General features: G+C 39.3%; 1 protein-coding gene across 2 annotated transcripts in view; it reads right to left on the bottom strand.

Moving 5' to 3' along the window:
- Positions 1 to 21,010, bottom strand: part of LOC108968035 (MAP kinase-activating death domain protein) — a 78,035-nt gene that overhangs the window by 27,276 nt on the left and 29,749 nt on the right. For both annotated transcript variants that reach the window (XM_018931780.1, XM_018931781.1), the window contains exons 2-14: positions 13,403 to 13,636; positions 11,723 to 12,096; positions 11,048 to 11,645; positions 10,607 to 10,968; positions 10,406 to 10,532; positions 8,210 to 8,242; positions 6,480 to 6,574; positions 6,234 to 6,417; positions 5,243 to 6,175; positions 4,988 to 5,176; positions 3,139 to 3,475; positions 2,679 to 3,070; positions 2,126 to 2,611 (exon numbers count right to left, since the gene is read on the bottom strand). In XM_018931780.1, coding sequence (XP_018787325.1) covers positions 2,126 to 2,611; positions 2,679 to 3,070; positions 3,139 to 3,475; positions 4,988 to 5,176; positions 5,243 to 6,175; positions 6,234 to 6,417; positions 6,480 to 6,574; positions 8,210 to 8,242; positions 10,406 to 10,532; positions 10,607 to 10,968; positions 11,048 to 11,645; positions 11,723 to 12,096; positions 13,403 to 13,525 — 4,233 coding nt within the window. In that variant the 5' untranslated portion in view covers positions 13,526 to 13,636. The remainder of the gene's footprint in view (positions 1 to 2,125; positions 2,612 to 2,678; positions 3,071 to 3,138; positions 3,476 to 4,987; positions 5,177 to 5,242; positions 6,176 to 6,233; positions 6,418 to 6,479; positions 6,575 to 8,209; positions 8,243 to 10,405; positions 10,533 to 10,606; positions 10,969 to 11,047; positions 11,646 to 11,722; positions 12,097 to 13,402; positions 13,637 to 21,010) is intronic.

Genomic DNA, 21,010 nt, shown 5'->3' with positions numbered 1-21,010 from the left:
GGAAGTGTTCTGAATTTTTTTTAGACCTCGTTCTTATGGCGAAGGAGTTGTAATCACAGCTACCCACTAGAAAGCGACAGTATGTACATATATAAAATAATATATTAGTTTTCGATGTCGGGTTTTCAATGATGCAATGCTTTTTTCGGAGTTAGTCTTTTTGACAGCTGTTACTTGGTTTATACTCAATAATTTGTGTCATTTCATAACGAACAGACATACTCCGAAACAACGTTTACAAATTGTGTAATATTTGGTCGACATAAGCGCCCAGCAGAGTAGATTATTCGCGCAATCAGGTGTCGGTCTCGCACCATCTTCAGTAGATAATGTGCATCCTCGGTGACGCCGTACAGTGCGCAATGAAAAAGCTATAGATACAGAGCTGTAGAGCTATAGCTACAGAGAGAGCGTATAGCTAGAGTACAGTATTGAAGAAGACCCAAAATAAAACCTTCGCGCGCAACAATTGGAGCTGAACTCATCCACTTTATGACTGATTTTGCTGAAGGATCTTAGTTTGCGGTCTTACAAAATCGAGCTCGTGCAAGAATTTAAGCTGAACGATCATCAAGCGCGTCACATGTTCCGTGAATGCGCCCAAAACGAGATGGTCACCGATCCCGGTTTTTTCATTTTCATTGAGATAACTTAAATATTGGTCGATATATGCGATACAAAGTCATCTGGAAGTTCGAGAATCGTTATTTGAATTATATGGGGACTAAGAGAAGTATAGGTCCGATTCAACACATTATTCGACGTATAGCAATATCACAGTCAGAGAACGATTATGCCTGAATTACAGTTGTACACTAAAGACATTATTCGTGCAAAGTTGTATCCCTTTTTATTATTTGCTTCTTGATTTGTGTACTCGAACTGAAGGAATCAAGTGGACTTACAACTGTGTTATATGCAAAGTAGGCGTGGTTTTTGTCCAATTTCGTCCAACGTGAGATAAGAATATAATAAGAATGTCACGTACTAAATTTTGTCGAAAATGGGGGGTCGAGTCCTGAGGTATGGCAATTCATCAAAAATTGGGCGTTGCCACGATAATTTTCACACCAGCTCCCATAAAGCGCTCTCATACCATCTCGGTGGTAAACTTGTATGTCTCTAGCATATTTAGTTATTGATTTAGCGAGCTTTTAGTAATTTTTAACAGTACCGTTATATGGGGAGTGATTGGGGTTATCCTCCGATTTCATCTATTTTCACTCTGTCGGTAGAAGTTCTTATAAGAATTGTACTCAGGAAATTAGTTTGTTGTAGTTTAAGTGGTTAGGAGATATGTACATTAAACTTGTTAGAGAGCGTGGTCACGCCCACTTTTTCAAAAAATTTGTTCACAAGTGCCTCTTGCTACTGCGATGCTCTGTAACAAATTACACTTCATATCTTAATTTAGTGCACATACCAAGATTCATCGAGATATCTCAATTTTTACTCAAGTTACAGGTCCATAAGTGAGGATCACATACAGACTACTAAGTCAGAAACTTCCTGCATGACCAAGTATTTTGAGTACATCACAAATCTTCTTAAGCCTTTTTATTTATATTCCTGCCAGATCACCTGAATGACTGTAAGTATGAGATCTAAGCAAAGAGGAGGAAGGCTTTTGGTGTAAAATCTAACTATTCCTTGGGTTTCCGCCGTAGTATGTCACAATCTTATACAGGCATAAAAATAGTCTTGCTTCAAACATGAAGGCTTGGGAAAGAGGGAGGAAAAGACCCGGCACGAGTCTAAGCCAGGCAAGCTTCTCAATTTAGGAATTAGCATTTTTCTGTGTGTCAATAGAGATATTTTTACCAAACCTCAGTAATTTCAAAAAAAAAAAAAAACAAAATTATTAGAAAAGAATATATTGGCCATACCTCTTGTAAATTTAATACATTGCGATCTCTTTAAGTCTTTCCAAAATTGCCACAACATGCAATAATATTGTGATATGAAAGGTTATGTGTGAATTCAAAAATGTGAACAAATGTACAACAAAAACAATGCAGTCATGCAAAACAATATATAAATATACGTTACACATATTAAAGGACATACAGTTTAAAACATAGAGTTTAAAGCATGTGTAGCTATAAAAGTAGCCCAGAAAACTTACGTCTGAGTCAAACGAAGTGAGTTTGCTCAACAGCGCTGTGCGTTTCTGCACCAACATATCCTTAAACATTTCCGTTGTCGACTGTCCGTCCTGACTGTCGGCAGATGACATACGTCTGGCGGCCGCCGAGGTTGCAGCTGTATTAATCATTGGACCGGCACGATCAGTTTGCGAAGAGCCTTTCCGCGACTCTTGTGGTGAAGCCCACTCACTGCCCAAACCGGAATGCGAATCCATGGGACTGGAGGGTGAACGCAAATTCTCACGACTGCCCATAGGACTTGTCGCATGACTGGATAACAAACTTGAAGACATGTCGGTAGTTTCATTCAGTTCCTTGCTCCAGTAATGTGTGTGTGCGATTTCCATCATTTGAAATATCGAAGCCATGCCGCCAAGGCCGAAGTTCGAAAAAGACGCCTCAAATCCAACAGTCACCGCCTGCAAGCATTTCAGCATACCTTTCCAAACCGGTTTGGGTACGCACTGTGAAGCAAACGGAAAAAGTTATGTTTACAGTTAGACGATAAGCAATATAGTCGCTCAAATTTACCACATCGTCTATATGATCATCAGGCATGATTTTCTTGTCCAGCGTCTTATTGAGTTTACTAAGCACCAGCGTGCGATACGACTCATCTTCCATAAGTTTCTTAAAACGATTCATCTTCAACCAGCCCACACCTTCGCCAGCCAAAACCTGCGAGGTGACATCCTTCAGGAAAGCCTGATTTTCCGTATTACTGTGTGAACGCTCCTGATTTTGTTGGCGCGTTATGTCTTCCTGCGTCTGCCCCGGACCGGAATGTTTGATAAGTGGTGTGCGTTCCACCAGACCTTTGCGACTGGGAAAGGGATCGAAATTGATGCCTGACTTGGCTTTTTGCTGCAAACTGCCGCTGCTGTATTGTGGGTGCGGTGGTTGCTGCTGCCTTTGCTGATTTTCTACAAATATATTGGAGTCTATGAAGAACACTATCTATTTATATATGCAGTCTAATCAATGCACTCACTCTTGCCACCGAACATGCCGGAAAACATGGTGGATGTCGATGAGGCCAGTCCATTGAAATCAGTGCCAATGGATGAAAAGAAATTGCCACCGGAACTCTGCATTTGTTTTTGTGTGGCGATTTGTTGTTGCCCCACTAATTGCGATTGATCATCCACTTTTATTATGCCCTTTTTGGTGGCAGCTTCTTTGGCTGTCTTCGTTAAATCACCAATCGTTGACTTGCTGACATAGGTTAAGTCGTCGAAGGTGTGCTTACTTACGCCCGCGGCCTGCTTGGAGACTTCTAGAGCTTGTTTCGATGCTTCGCCGGCAGCTTTTTTGGCGTGCAAGGTAAACTATACAAGTATGAGGAAATAATTAGTGAAAACCAGGTAGATAACATTTCATTTCAATAAGGCTGGGAAATTAAAATCGGTATTGAGATGAGTTCTCGAAGCACAGGAAAATAATGTCGAAAAAGTATGTGAAATCTCTTACAAAAGGACTACGAAGTGTTAAAAACTCTATTATGGTGTATATTTAATAAATTATATTTTAATGCTTCGTGCGTGAGGTGAAAAGTGAAAAAGCGCCGAAAGAATTGGTTTTTATATGTACTAGCTTCAAATTCTAAATGGAAATCTATGATTGAATTTACGCGATCTAATGTCTAGTAAATATGTAAATGCAAAAGGTGTGTGGGAGCATATAAAGTGAGATCTTTTAGAAAATCTTTGAATTTTTTTTGTTAATTTGCTTGGTGATTCGTCCAATATGTTTTCAATTTTCAATCCAAACCTATTTCCTAGTGCGAAAAATTTAATTTTGAATTTGACACTCTAATTTACAAACCTTTTCAAAAGTGTGTCGCACTTTTTCGTCTAACTCTTCGGGTATACTACCTTCCATTGAATGTTGCTAGTAGTTCAGAAATCAAAAGTTTATTTTAAATTATACAAAAAATTAACGAAGTAAAAAGTAAAAGTATAAATTATATAGCCGGGACCGAAATATATTATTATATTCGCATCCTAAAACTTGCTCTAAACCGCTGAAACTCCGTTAGAACACTTTTGAATTCGTAGAAATTTTAAATAGGTCGTTAATCGACTGACAATTTCAAAACCCCGCCAAAAAATGTGTCGGAAAAATCCATCATCCTGAAAGATATGGTCTCAAATTTGTATACCTACACATTTGGCATACACTTCGAAAGCACATGACCCCATACAATATATATAAMAAAACCGGAGCCATATTTAAGAAAATATAGGGCACTGAAATCAACTTGGATCATAACATGATCAATTGCACTGAAAGCTTTCTAACTAACACTCTGCTTAACAAAATCGTACGAGAAGACTTAAAAACGGACAGACATCGAATGCCTTCACCAGCGCTGTTCAAGGGAATGATGCCTTGGTAGTTAAAAACCATGCATTGCAGATGGAGAGCTCGAGTTGTCTCGCGAAACTAAAGAACTCTTGTAAATTGCAATCTGAAAAAAATCAGTGATTATGCTCCTACTTATTCAAAAGTCGCCTTTTGGCGCAAATCTCCAAACGCTCGGTTTAATAAAAAAATCTTCGCGTAAGATTTATCAATCATATAAGTTTTAATAATAATAAAGGTTTTCTACATATTAGCTTATAAAGCTCACTGACTTGTTGTTCGATATACATATATGTATATATCTTCTAAAAAAGTGATTGAAGCTGTCGTTCAAATGTTGAGAAGAATACTCAAACAACTTTAATTTTTGGTTGCTGTAATTACTCTTTTTGGCCCCGGTTGATTAAAAAAAAAATCGCAGAAAAATTTTAGAAAGTGTCTCAAGTATTAGAAAAGTCAATATTCTACAAACTTACTTTGTCCACTTGAGCTAAGAGACCCTCTTGACTGCTCTGGCGCGTTGTTTCGCGCACCAGCTCCTTTGCGTGCGAAGCGAAATTTTCAAAAAGTGAGCCTTGTGAACCCTGTCTGCCAGGACTACTCGAACTTGAACCAGAGCTGCCGGTGCGCGCAAGAATATTGGACACAGGTGGTGTTATTGGAGGCTGTAAATATGTATTTACTGTAGTGGAGTTACAAAAATATATTTAAAGTGTTGGAAATTGATTTACCGGACGCTTTTTGTCAACGCCGCTGTGATCTGCTTCGCCAGCATGACGCTGCTGTTGCTGTTGGTGATGTTGTAGCTGTTGTTTATGTGCGGATACCGGAGATTTTCTTGGTTCTCCAGCTTCAGTGGCTTCGTTATCAATACTCGCAGCACGCAACGTCGCCTCAAGGCGTTGTGCCGCAGGCGCTGCTAAATCGAAAGGACCAGTTGCTGATTTAGTTGGAAATTCGAATTCCGAATCGCGACTGGGCGAACTTAGATCGGAGCGACTGGATGAGGATGAAATTGGCGATTCAGCGCGTTGAGCTTCTTCATCTTCGCTAATCTCGATTTTCTTAGACATGCTTTCTGGATACTGCAAGGTTCTAGGTGGATGGTAAACTAAAGCGGGATCTAGATTAGATGAAAGTGTTTGTGGCACATTATGCGGTCGATTATGTGCACCGAAAACATCATGTATACTCGGCGACAAATCTGATGATACCATTTCCGAAACAAAATCACTAAGCGAGGAATAAGAGGAACTTGAACTCTCTGCACCTTCCGAATCGGAACCGCTTTCATCGGTTGGCTGACATTCCAACTGTTTCAATGAACGTAGTGCGCCATTTAGTGAGCTACCATCATCCCAGACAGAAAAGCGTATAGGCGTAAGTTGGTGTGCAAACCATTTGGGCTTATCGCCAACCTGACCTGGATCCATAACGCCAGTTTGTACCCGTAAGAAGGCCACATTAGTGGGTGTCAATGACCACTCTGCGAGGAACTCTACAGCTTGTGTGCGTGCAAACTGATTAAGGAACTGTGTTGCACGTGGACGTGAACGTAGGAAACTGTTGATTTGGAAGGCGACCACTGGTCGTGGATAAAGACGCAATGTACGAGTATGCTCGGCAAAGTTAGCGAGAGTATTTTGCGCGTTGAAAAACCGTACCTGCAAAGAAATTTGGTTAAGAACCGACTCAATAACGCAACACACATTTTATTCGTACCATTGCAACGCGCGTGGCGACGTCTACGGAGTCAACGTCAGTGCCATAAATGAATGGATTCAAAGCAGGTGAATTCATTGGACTCGGCTGTCGTGAGTGCGAACCTTGAGCCGACATCGAGCTGCGTTGACTTGCATACGCAGACTGTGTGGGCGATTGGAGAGGCAAGCGCACTTGCGAGACCCTTAAAATACATTAAATTTATTAGTGCTGAATTTCCATTGATTTCATATTGCTAAAACTCACCCCAGTAAAGTTGGCTCTGTGAGACTGTCACGCACCGACGGCAAGAGCTGTTGTGCTGAAATGGCCTGATTGGACGCTGACATAGAAGATAGCGCCTGATATGGGAAGTATATAAATTTAATAACCCGCAAATCAAATATATAATGTGTTTGTATTTGGGTATATCTTGGATATTCTTGGGTAAATAATATTAGGAAATTTTATACGGTTATTACAACTGAATTAAACGGAGTAACAAGAACATTACGAAAACAAAACTTAGGTACAAATATGTTTTTATGAGCAAAATTAAGTCTGGAGTGACAAGCAATCGAATATGGAAACTTAGTCGAAGTCTAAAATTTGAAAATGGATAGATGATTTGGGAATGGATGCTTTTAGCGCTGAGATTTTTTTATTAACGGATACTTGAAATGGTTTTATAACAAAAGACAAAATAAAAATTCAAAGTAAATAGTGCTATATCAGAAACTATTTCTGAAATAAGCTAAGAGAGGAGTTTGTAGAGAATATTTAGTAAAAACTTAAACTTATTTCTATTAAGAATATTTCAAGTTACTGCACATAGTAAAGAGCCAAATTTATTATGAGATATATTTTCGAAAAGCATTTCAATCTGTTAGTTTCTGCACAAAACCTTCTGTTGGACTCCTACTTCAAACAAGTTTATAGCTAATATCTGTGCATCTCCATATTGAAGTTTTGGAAAATTATCACTACTAATATAAATAACTCTGGGCAATAAATAGTAAGATTGCGATTTGAAATTTGAAATTTGAGCGAAAATCACTGTCAGTGACATCTGTACCAAATGTCACATCAAAACAATTATTATTGTTTAGTATAGGCTTGTCTTTCTGATGTACATAAATTGCATTCGGCGGTTTTTATTATGAGTGAAATTATTCAACATAAAAGTTCCATTAAATTTTATGTTCGATATCGCATTTCTAATGCCGCAACGATCAGAATGTTGTCGAGAGCAAGTGTTTTTGATTGATATAAATTGTGCGAAGAAGATAGCAACGTCCAGGACGTCCTTAAACTCCAACACGTCCACAAAATAAAGGAACTAATACTTAAGAAACAACATAATCGCTTGAACGTCTTTGAAAACGGAGATTTCCGACTATTAAAATCTCTTGAAACGTATTATTCCTGACGATGAGTCTTGGATCTATGTTTATGGCGAAACAGAGGATCAATCGAATATCTTGTCAAAGGTGAGACGAAGGCGATAAAACCCACTGCAAAGCAAATGAAAAATCAGATTTTTTTGGTTCTATCGGAACTTAATTGTCTGTAAACGCCAATACCATTTTATGCTCTGGTGAAGAGAGAGAAAAACTGAATATTTGTAATTCTTCAATAAGCCTCAAATTTCATCTAACTCAAACCAAAAATACATATTCAGCTGCATTTAAAAACGAAGTTGGTTCTATTAATATGGCAGCACTTTTATATTAATACAGAGTAATTACGATATATAGGATAACTTATTCTTCTAAAATTAAAGAGTAAACAGGTTTCTTTACAAAACATCAACAAAACTATGCATATCGAACACAAACCTTTTCCGAAGAAAAAGAAAACTACATACATATTAACGAAAGGAAAGTTCGTGTACTTATGTAATTTCATGAAAACGCATGCCAACTTAATAAACAGTTAATGAAATGTTCACGATTTTTCCTTTCATAAGTGTTAGATGACAAATAAAAGATATTTACACCGAGTCCAGCTTCATCCATAAGTTGCATAGCCTGTGTTCATGTAATAAAATTTCGAAAAGAAAATAGTTTGTATAAGAATAATAAACGTAGTCACTGTACATGTAGTATGTAGTGAATGAGATAATAGTAATAGCAGTAGATTAATGATATAGTTAGCGTGAAAGAGATAGCAAAAGTATAATAAGCTTAATGGGTGTGGCGTTAGGATCAATTATTTTGAGTGAATACATATATTATCGTCCAATATAGTTTCAGAAACCCTTATTTAACAAAGTTAACTTGAACTCAAGACTTAGTAATATTTTTAGTTATAAATTTATAAAAAAATATATATGTATAAATGAGACCACGTTGTTGGCAACATTCAAATCAATCGGCCGGCCAGACTTGTCAGAACACTGCATTCACCTGTCTAGAGCGTCGAGAGGTCCTCATCATTGCCGACATAAAACAATACGTTGAACAGAGTTCGGACGCAACTGACTTCATATATGCATTGACCGCCATTTACAGTGAGCCATTAACACCTTCACCGACTCCATCTGAATGAATGGCGTGCTTGGAGTCGAACTACCACCCACTGAGTACAAAGAGCTCGCGAGAATCGAGAGCGAACCGTTACAACAACAACAACAGCTGTCATATAAACTGAAAACTTTTTCATTTGACGTGATGTCTTCTCGACATTCGGCATGTCTTATTGCCCAAGACAGTTGTGCAGAGAAATTGTGCAGACTGCATCACTACAGCATATAGCTGTCGTTCAAAATCTAATCCTTGACTAATGACTGATTATTTATATTCAAACCTTACAGCCTTCACAAACATTTTAAAAAGCAATAAATTCAATTCTTTGTGTACTCTTTAAATATAAAGAAACAAACGTTAAAAAATTTATTGTAATAATATCAAATGTTTTTATTTTATCAATTAACAAAAAACACTCGGCAATCAGGTCTCTAGACTACAGTAGTATTTAATCTTAACGCCTCACCCTCTATCTAAAATGAACCGATTGCGTTAGTAATATTTTATTAGTTTAAATAATATTTCTTAGGAATAGCAATGTTATTGATACTAATGACGATTTTATACATAATGAGTTTATTGAACAACAATTTGTAATGGTATGTAATGTATTAAAGAAAATAATCTTAAAAACTGAAAGGCAACATTTAATATTAAAAGAAAAGACAATAAAATTAGTGTACAAAAAATACTGTATATACATCAATGAACGTAAAAGTATATAAATTACAAAAAAAAACAAAAAAATTAAAACAATTTTTAACAGTTTACACTATGCAACAAATTGTGGGTTATTATTTTGAGTGTGAACCAAACCAAACTTAGACTAGTACTAGTCAATGCCTTGAAGACCTCATTGTAAACTTTACTGCAGAAAGTTTTAAATTAGTTTCGTCAGAGAGCTCACTGATGCTTTAGCCAGAGATAAAGGGATGTCCAACTTAATCCAGCGTAGGAACGCCTCAAAATTAGCGTTTTTTAAACAAAAATTTGCAAACCTTTTTTCCATTATAGCCAGATTAGACAAAGTAAAAATTTTTGCCAATTCAAACAACCAACATTTCCAATTGCTAAAAGTCTAAACATTTTCAATTTTAACAGTTGGCATAGTTTAGCAGGTTTTAACGTTTGGCAATTGCTTTCTTACTTCCAATGAGAGATGAGTTGGGCATCTCTTTATCGCGGTCTTAATTTCCCTGAAATTGGTTAGCGAGGTTTGCGGAGCTTCAATTCTCCATAAATTATTTTGCACAAATTTTAGATGAGCCCCTTAAGATGTTTGTATTGTTATTGTTTATGTAAATTCAGTTTCAGATAAACTTTAATGACTAGCACGAGTCACACTCTTTTAAAATTGGATTGGTTCTCCCTACAAAATATTTATACATTAAGCGTTGCACTGTGTCCTTTAATCCAAAATTAATATGTATAATAATATCCTTAACAAATTCTAATTTGTGCTAAGGCAAACAATTAGTATAATATACATATATTTAAAGTTATCTGCACCGTTAAAGAATTTCTTCAAATTATTTTAAATTTTAAAAAGTTTTTTTTTTGTTTTTTAATTTCATTGTGTGAAGAAATTTGGAAACTTCCAATAGCTTGTGGGACATATTTTTCAAACTGTCAACGCTTTTCGATTAAAATTATCATATTGCTTACTTGTTTCAGGTGATTCTTGAGTATGGTGCCTTCAGGCTCTGGCAGAGCTGGTATCTCCTCATAACCGCCAGTTGGCGGTGATAACTTTGTTGAATCCAAGTCCACAACCCAGATGTCATCCGGCAAGCTAATTATTAAATAAAAATAAAATCAAATTATTTTTCTCCCTTTCACTTTAATTAATGAACTGTAAGCACTTACCGGAAATTCTTTTTGTACATAAGAAATGTTGCCGGCACACCAATCACGAACGGTGTTGGTGCCAGCAACAATTGTTCGGCGCAACTCAAACATGTCGGCAATAACGGTATCACCGGGAACATATACTCTAATGGATAGAGCATTGTGACGAATGCCATTACCGACATGGAAAGCGCATTATAATCACGTGACTGGAAGAGCACTTTATTTTCCAGCATAATCAAGGTCCAGACCTTCAGACACGTCTCAACGCCGAGCAACTCCAGCGGCAAATGCAGCGGAAAGTCGACAAGCGAGAAACGTGTATGATCTGGCAATGCGAAGAGCAGCGGCTCATGCACGGTGGGTGAGAGCACCTCAACCTATGAGTGACCCGTAAACATGTATATATATATATATATATGTATATTAAGTTATTGTTAACAACTATTAAGTGAATACCTCAACTCGTGTTGAGCCCGGCACAGGTACAGGTGTGGAGAGCAAACGCAAGATCCACGTTTCAATCTCGCGTACATCGTGCAACACTATGGACGAGGTAGCTTCGGCGCTGGCATGACCAGTGAGCACCGTCCACACATTGTCACGATTTTGCTTTTGTGAAGCGCCCAAACGTTTGGGCGATGACGACTCATTGCAGGCATCGATCAGCTTCTTGAGTATGAATAGACATTCACGAAATGTCGAGAAGAACGGATGATGTGAGATGATGCATAGCGAGGTGAGCGATTGATTGCGTAGCTTCGTGCGTTTACGTAAGGCACGCGGCGACGGCGAATGGCTGCCGCCCGACTCCGAGTCCGCAGATGGCGCCATCAAACCCAGTTTGGGCACTTGCTGTGTATGACTTTGCTGCTGTTGTTGTGACATGTGTCCGTGCGCGCCATGCGCTGAATGATGCTGATTCGGCGGATCCGAATCACGTCGTGATGTCATTTCACGATCCGAATCACTTGGAGCGACGTTACTTCTGTAGTCGCTAGAAGAAGTTAAGAGGCCGTAACTATTACAAGAAATACGTCGTTTAGCATCATATGTTCTAATGATGTAATGACGGTGTGTTTGTGTTTATGATGAGTATGTGCATGCTAGAATATATATGTACAATTAACTTGCCTACTAAATGCTGAGTCCGAGCTACGCTCCATACTCTTACGCCAGGACTCACGTCGGAAAGCAGAGCTACGACGACCTCTTGTACTTTGTCCCAGTCCAGCCGCACCGTGGTTGCCGCTCACAGCTCCTCGATCCGCATTCGCGGTATGTCGTTCAATTGGTCGATAAAAATTAACACAGATGCCGTAACGGGTCTTGCCGGAATCTTTATCGGTAAGCGCAAATACAAATGACGTCATATCACGTATTGCTGAACCTGTGCGACGCGGTCCTACACTGGTACAACCTTCGGGTTGACAGAAATATACCATGTCGAGGGGGAGTGGAAAGTCACTGTGATCCGAGGGCGGATAGCGACGCAACAATTCCGGTATCTAAAAGTGGTGATTGTTATTTATTAAAAATTGTATCATTGTTTAAAGTCTTAAAGTAGAAAGATCTTTATATGTTATCATTATGAAGCACGTTTAATCTCAGAACTTTTTCGACAAAAAGGTGCGGTGACTAACAAAAGGTTTCAAGACCATAACATACTCTTGTAGAGGTAATCTAATGACTGAGGTCCAGAGCATACTGAAATTATGGAGGCAACACTTCTCCAGCCTGCTGAATGGCAGTGAAATCATAACACCACGAAATGATGGAACAGACGTCCCACTGGCCAACCATGAAGAAGTTCGAATAGCAATTACCCGTGGAGTGTGGGCTGAGTTATTCAAATACGGCGGCGAAGGATTTATAAGCAGCATGCATCAGCTTCTTTGTAGAATATGATCGAACGAAAGCACGTAAAACGATTGGAATACACAAAAGGGAGACCCTACAAGTTCTTTCGAGCGCACTTAGTGAAAGATTAGAGCCCAGCGTCAACAAACTGATTGGACCTTATTAAGGATCTCTCCAAGCCGTTCAATACCAACTAGGTTTCAGATAAGGTGATTCCCTAACATACGACTACTTCAATCTACTGCAACAGTATATAATTCGTGCTGCAAAGCTGAATAGAAAAGGTACACTATTCTACAAGAGTGCACAACTGCTGGCGTACGACGATAACATCGATATCGTTGGCCATAACAACCGCGCCCTTAGTTCTGCTATGTCTAGGTTGGACAAAGAAGCGCAGCAAATAGTTCTGGTAGTCAACGAGGGTAACATGAAATATCTCCTGTCATCAAACGAACAGTCGTCGCATTCACGACTTGGCTCACACGTCACTGTTGACAGTCATAGCTTCGAAATCTTAGATAATTTCGTCCATCACGAAATCAGTATTAACACCAACAACAAAATCAGCCTCGAAATCCAACGCTAAATAACTTGTCCCTTAAGTGCTACTTCGGACTGAGTAAATAAAATCCTTTCTCGTCGAACTCAAAGCTCAAATTCCAAAAGTCACTCATAATCTCCTTTCTGCTATATAGTGCAACGGCATGAATTATTACAACATCTGATACTGTCGCTACAACGACAACAACACGCCAACATCTGATGAGTCGAGTTTTCGGGAGAAAGATTCTGGAGAAGATTTATGGTTCTTAATTAAGAGACAACGGCTACGCTGGCTAGGTTCAGCTTTGAAATTAATCGTCGCAGTAACCTCCAGGGAAAGTAGGGGAAGAGGAAGACCAGCTGTAGTAGAACCTGAAACATGTTTAATTGTTACACTTTCCGACTCACCTGCACAGGAGGCGTTTTATTGCCGGTCAAGCCTTTCGGCATGGGCGGAGTAGTACGTGCACCCACAATAGCCATGTAGTCTACCAACCGTGGACATAACGACAGTTTCTGTTGTTCAGCCATTTTAGACGTCTTTACTTAAAAATGGATAGCCTGTTGTAACCAATGGGGCAGTGGATGCACCTGCAGGCTGCGAAAATTGAGCTTAATATCTTTTTGTTGACTTAAGTGTGGCTGCAAGTAAAAAAAGATAAAGAAAATGTTTAATATCTATCAATATTATTAACAAAAACTTTTCCTCTTAATTTTTTTTATTCATTTCAGACTTCTGAGATTGAAATTCAATCAGCTTTACCATAGGATAGCCCTAAAGATATATGTCTGGCAAAATGGCTAATGAATTAATGCCAAGGCTGCCATCGAACCATTAAAGCCCTTGCAGGCCTTCCATTAGTGCTAAGTTGCTGTGCCAGGCGTAACTCCTTCTATGCGCTGAGTACTTTTAAGCGCTTTTGTCATTCAACGCTTTAGCCTAGTACCTGGGACCCTATAAGGCGACTACATTTCCGGGAGGTAAATAGCGGCTCTTAGTAGGGAAAGGGAAAGGCCCTAAAAGCATGAACAAAACAAAAACTTAAATAAGGACGTGATAGAGGGACGGTACCGAATGTCATGAGCAATATACATATATATTAGGTTGTCAAAAAAGTCTTGCGGTATTTTTGCTGTATTTTTGCGTTATTTTTGCGGTATTTTTATTGAATTTTCAATTGTTCATAAAATTTTTTTTGATGACTCATGCCCAGCTCTTGGCCGATGCTACGGCTGCTACTATGCCGGTSTCTTTCGACCAATTCAGCGATTTCATCGCAATTTTCGACGACAGGCCTCCGGAGCGTGGCGCATCTTCGACCACCTCTACACCAGAAGGAAAACGTTGAAACCATTGTTGTGCGGTCGAAATGGAAACCGTATCGGGTCCGTAAACTGCACAAAATTTATTGGCGGCTTGAGATGCATTTTTGCCTTTATCGTAGTACTTCTGTAAAATATGCCGTATTTTCTCTTTATTTTGCTCCATGTTTGCGACGCTATAACTCACGAATGACTTAAAAGAAACGACAAACACAAACACGTGTTAGCGCGTGAAATGAGCTTTCCAAAAAGGTATAGCATGACACGATGCGACGAATAAAACTAGAACAACGCGCTCTCAGCGCCAACTAGCGAAAATACCGCAAGACTTTTTTGACAATCAAATATATACATATGTATATGTAAATTAGATTTCCTTATCCTTCAGGATAAATTGTGAAAGTTAATCCTCTTTAGGGCTTCATACTGGTCAAACCCCTTGAGCAAAAATTACATTATCAAAAAACCTAACACTTCAACGAACTTTACATCACCTACATTCCTTTATACGAGTATATGCATCACTTACAGCAAAAAACAAATTAAATCAATTGTCAAATTTAATGAACCATTAAAAATTTCAGCCGTCAGTTACTTTTAATGTATTGCCGTTAGCTCATAAATAAAAGAATTATATTACAGCTTCTGGGCGCTCGTAAAATAAAAATGCCTTGATTGCTGCAAATGGTCGATTTCAAAAATAATAACACTAGCTCAGCAGCTGACACACTTGCCCACACAGCGCGTGTCCTTGTGTATTCTCGCATGTCCTGTGCGGCATTCAATTAACGAAGTTTGTTGACTCTTTGTCTGGTTGCAAGCAGGGATCCGTGAACAGGTGGATTACGGCATGTTTGCTGACACAGGTGAACAACATCGTAAATTTTTTAAGCCCACTGTGACTTTTAGCGTTTTAATGGGTTTTATGGCATGACGTTATACTTTTATGTGTAACTGTATGTAATCATCTAAAGTTGCTTTACCTTGGAGAAATATGTTGTGTCAATAAAGACGTCTAGGGATGTAGCAAATTATATCGGTATTAGATGGGTGAATTGAGTTTCTCTTTTGAATTTTGGCTTTCACTTCTATTAAACCTTTGTCAATTTAAAAAGCAGTGAATTTAATGATATTTTGTCGGACTTCATTTGTCATTCACTTTCAGAAGCTTGTATTATTTTTATTACTTTAATAAAGAGGTCTCAACCTAGCGAAAGGGTGGTGTATTGAGGTTGAACTAAATATCAATCCCTCCAAGACTTCAGTAATCCCGTTTACGAGATGCAGGACCCAACCGAGTCTTAGGAAACTCTCCCTGGGGGGTAGTGAGACGCTAGACTCCACGCTGAGGTGGAAGCAGCACGCTAACCTGACCCTGGTCAAGGCGACAAAAGCCTTAATGGTGTGCAATCGGCTGGCAGGAAGGTCCTGGGGTTTAAAGCCAAKGATAGTTAGATGGTTGTACACCATGATAGTGAGACCGATAATCACATATGGGGCGGTAGCCTGGGTCTCAGTAACGTGACAAACATCGGTCAAGACAAAGCTGCTGAAGCTACAGCGGCTTGCCTGTGTATGCATGACGGGCGCAATGCGAACCTGTTCAACGGCAGCACTGGAGGTTCTTCTTGAACTTACTCCGCCTCATTTGGTCATCGGTCTGGTAGCCAAACACACCCTTCTGCAAATAACGGCAGAGTTGGGTGGAAAAGGTAAAGTAGTATCATACCAAAGGATGGAAATGATAGTGGCGAGTTACCAATGGCCCTCCTCCCGAGGAATAGTACTACCAAAAAGGTTAACCTCAGTAAAAAGTTTAAGGTTACCCTCAGCAGCAAAGACGATTGGAACGACTCAAACCTCGAACTGTTGCTGAGGAACAATACTATGATATATGGGGGTACACAGATGGATCGAAAATGTCGGAAGGAATCGGCGCAAGGATTGTGGGCCCACGCAGTAGGCTCCCCATACAGAAGTTTACGCCATAAGCCGGTGTATAGAAATAAACCTCCATCGTAACTATCGCATTGAGCGAATAGCCATTCTCAGCGATAGTCAAGCGGCGCTAAAGGCGATCTCCTCTTACGAGATCAAATCGCTGCTAGTGCAGGAGTGTAGGGAGAGGCTGAATAGCCTTGCGGAAAGAAACCAGGTACACCTAATCTGGGCGCCTGGTCACAACGGTATAGCCGGCAATGAATGGTAGGACCCGAACCCTTTACGGGCGTGGGTCCCCATACCATGAAGGAGTTGCTCCGTAAAGAGGAAAGAGCAGGTAGGGAGGGGTCTAGGCGAGTCAGTGTGAGCAAGGAGAGGGCACAATAGACCAAAGGTCGCAGTGCATCACTATTCATTCATTCATATAGTAGAGGATTTGTCCGGAAAGTAATAGAGCGGACTCGATTTAAAAAAAAATTATTGCACCAATCGTTACAATTCTTTAAAAAAATTCGAAGTAGGCTCCTTCGGCGTTGAAGCAGCGCGATTCCCAAGCATTGAAGGCTTACGAGGCATTCTGCGGAATAGCCTTGAGAGCCGACTTGCATGCTGCTTGGATCCCCTCTGCTTGCCTTTCATCGGTCTTTTCAAGCAAGGAAACAAAGAAAAGTCAGTCTGTCACCTGAGTTACTCAAAAATTTTCTTGGCATTGTCAAAAGAAAGCATTTTATATGTTCGTTAGATTTAACCCATTTCCTTTCTCTGTCGCGTATACGCGACGTTATATTTTAAAACATTCTATGTGCCGTGTGTATGAGAGACCGAGCTAAATTTAAATTTTATTCGGAAGCGATATCCTTAGGCTTTCACACCTTTATATCTGAACCCCTTACAGAACACCTTTCTATATGTGGACATATGTTTGTCAGACAAATTTTGAATCGCTCACTAAAAATAGTCAAACGTATCTCATCGATATGAAGCGACGTTCACAAAAAGGCAAAGAAAAATTACAAATGGTGTATCAATGTAATATTCGTACTGAACAGTTCTATTTATGTGCGTTGCGCACACGCAACATAACGTCACGGCATTTCTAGAAGTCAAAAAAAATATGAATTAATAAATATAAATATATAGTATAAATTTAGACCAAGTTTTTACTAAATTGTTTCTTTTTTAAACGCAAAGATACACTGTTGACCACGTTTGATCGACCCTCTGTACCATCCTGATGCGTCTAGACGACTGGCACGCTGTAATCAACTTGGCTATAACCGCATAAGCGGTGTCTACGTCAGTAAAGAAGAAGAAAATGCGTTTAGCTGAATTAGCGAACTAGCTTAATTCAAAATTAGCCTCTTTAAGCGTATTATGAAAAGCTGAAAGAGCTTCGATGATTTGTATGTCCTCATCTAATAGTTTTCGGCACCATATAGGTGAAATATTTCAACTTCTCATATTTGAAACATAGTCTAAACTAATAATTAATGAGTAATTAAGTTCATGTATGGACATTTTTATATTTGTCAAGAGTATCATAGCTTCATTAATATTTAGCCTTTCTTCCCCAATCCTCACAGTCATTCCCACAACTCATTTATTTCAGTACTAATGTTCATTGAAATAATTTAAAGTAATAGACGTTATTTTCTCTAATTTATTAAGTCCTTTATTGCATTTGTTAAGTTTTAGTCTTAAGAATTTAAGTATGCTTGTCAGTCTAAACACAGCTTAATGAAACGCATTTATGAGAACTGCACTTGAATACTATTACTACACACACGCACACAGCCACACAGGCGCATGCGAATGTATTATGGAAATGTGGCTGCAAAGATAAACGATAACAATGCAATCTAAAAATGAAGTAAGGCAAAAGTGAATGAAAGGAAAATTTGCATGTATTAGCAACACACGGCGTATACGTAACTTAAATTCTATACAAGCCACCACAAACACAAATGAATGCACGCTACACAGCCACATAGCCTGCCAGCCAGACACTTTCGCGACGAATTAAAGAATGCATATTATGCATGCCACCGATTGTGCTGCTCTCCGCCAGTTTTCGCATGTGTGGGTGTTGCTGCAGACGCCTGCAGGAAGCACGTGCTGTTTGACATGCAGCAGTCGCATTTGATGCGTGGTACGTCAAGTTTGTGGGTTGAGCAGTGGCTATTGTAGCATATCCGCTTATGCCACGTACTACCGTCAACATGCAACACCAGCATGGTTGGAGTGAGCTTGCGCCTTTTGAAGTAATGGAGAAGTTGTGTGAATGTTTAAAGGGCATTCAACTTGCCGTGGGTGGACTCAGCTTTGGCTTGTATTGCGCCAGCACATGTTGTGCACCATTAAGTTAAATAGAATTCGTTGTTATCGTTGCGCGCCACATGCTGACTGCCGTTTGCCTAATGAGCGTGTTGCAAGTTTGCCGATAAAGCTTTAATGACTGATTGATTGGTGAAAATGCAAAGTAATTGACCTGCTAATGGCAAGTGTGCAGGTAATTACTGATTTCGAGTCGTTAATGACTGATTGGTGAATAGTTTCTTGTACTGGTTCATGACGGAAAAAATAAAATTGTACAATATATTTGGGAAGAAAGTTAAAGAAGAACGGAGATAGGTAGAGAAACTATAGCAACTATAGAAACTATAACAAGCCTAAAGGGCCGGCATAGGCGCCCCATATTTTATTTATGCCACTTTTGTTTGCTTGCTGAGCAAGTTATAATTGACTCCACCGAGACTCAGTTATATTTATAAGTTGTTTGACTATTAAATATCTACAAATACCCAGAAGCATATAATATACTTGTACTATGAACCCTCTTTACCGGAGACTAATTGTAGGGTGGTGTCTGTGCTGGGTAATTAATCTGCTTTACCAAGTTACCAAGAATATCACAATGTCCTAGAACTCATTACAAGTTTATCGTGAAATAGGATGTTATATCCACTAAACTTTAAAAGACTTTAGTGACTTTATAGCTGCTGTATATATCACTATATTTCTTTTTGTGTGCACACGCCTTATTCTGATAAGAAATCTATCTTTAACTGCTGTTATATTCACTTTGAAGACACTACAGCTGTCTGTTAGACGGAGGACGATCTTGGTGTCTAGTTTAACAGAGAAAACACCGCCTACCACTCACGTATCTACTTTGGAGGCATCCGTACCGAGACGCATCCTTGCGTCCTTGTCCTCCTCGTCCCTTCCCCACTCTTCTCTGAAAGGTACGGCAATATTTGGAACCGAATTTAAGTTCAATTCTACAGGATTACAAAAATCCGTAGTACTGGATAGTAACGGGAACTTATTAAGTATCTTATAACACCCCTTATTACAGCCGAGTATTTTCCATACACAGTATATCATAAGCGAACTTACAAAAGTTGTGTAAAGCCAATGAGTTACCCGAAATGTAAGTCCACATTTGGGTCTAACCAGCTTGCTACAAGTGTAAAGTGCTTTAGCTAGTGCTAAGTTTTCTTTATCATATCCTATATTTATCCTAGTTTGGCTTCCTTGAAAACTTCCTGTCTAAAATTAGTCTAAAGTAGCTCGTACTATCCCCTTTTGTTAGCCTGGTATCATTTAATAATGGCGGCATAACTTCTCGCGTCACGCACATTTAAGTCTCTTTTCATTCCATTTCAGAAAAGGTTTATTGCTGGTGATGAGAAGTCGCTAGTTCTGTCAACGTCAAATGAAAATGGTCATGGAATGAAAATCACGGTGAGCCGGCACAAGAGCTGAACAAGACAGAAACCTGAAACGAACTGTTGCTGTTTATGGCAAATGATTTTGCTGGTGAAAAAGCCGCCTCAAGAGATGTTTGTGAAGATCGATTGTCTCCGCTTTTTGCCAATAGAGAATTCGATTTTTATTACGGTGGTATTATAAAGACAGTATATGTTTTACCGTTACTGGCGTGGATATCGCATACGCGGTTATAGCCGAGTTAACAACAGCGCGTCAGTCGTTTCTTTTTTCGCTATATGGCGCCTCTTTATATAGACTGGAGAAAGCAGAACAAACGGCGCAGTTGTTAAGGTTAATGATATCAACATCATCGGTGTACATCAGCAGCTCTTATCGAAGATTGTACATTCTCTATTTAGCTCTGCAGCTCCTTATATTTTCTCCAGCAATATATTGAGGAAGTCAAACGATAGGGAGTCTCATTGTTTGAAACCTCACCTGGCATCGAACGGATTGCAGAGATCCTTACCGATCCTGACGGAGCTATTGGTTTGGCTCTACGTCAGATTACACAGCCGTATTAGCTTTGCGGGGATACCAAGTTAAGGCACAGTGGCATAGAGTTCTTTCCGTGCTGTAGTAGTCGGCTTTAAAATCGCCGAAGAGGTGGTGTGCGTAGATCTGACTTTTACGGGTCTTTTCTAAAATTGGGCGCATAGCGAAAATCTGTTCAATTGTAAATTTTTCAGATCTGAATCCTCACTGATAAGGTCCAATCAGTTTGATGGCGGTGAGCTTTAGTCTTCCACACACTACGCTCGATAAGAACTTATAGGCGATATCAAGTAGGCTTATCCCACGATGATTGGCGCTGATTGTCCATCTTTTTGTCGGGAATGCTTTCATACGACCATATCTTGCAAAGAAGCTGATGCATGCATTTTTTATACTCTCGCAACAAAGTTGCTAARGAGAGTATTATAGTTTTGTTCACATAACGGTTGTTTGTAAGTCCTAAAACTAAAAGAGTCAGATATA

This window comes from Bactrocera latifrons, unplaced genomic scaffold (assembly GCF_001853355.1).
Source record: "Bactrocera latifrons isolate USDA-ARS-PBARC rearing strain unplaced genomic scaffold, ASM185335v1 scaffold_20, whole genome shotgun sequence".
NCBI lineage: Eukaryota > Metazoa > Arthropoda > Insecta > Diptera > Tephritidae > Bactrocera > Bactrocera latifrons.
Note: the sequence above shows the minus strand (reverse complement) of the source record. Positions and strands in the feature narration are given on the sequence as shown.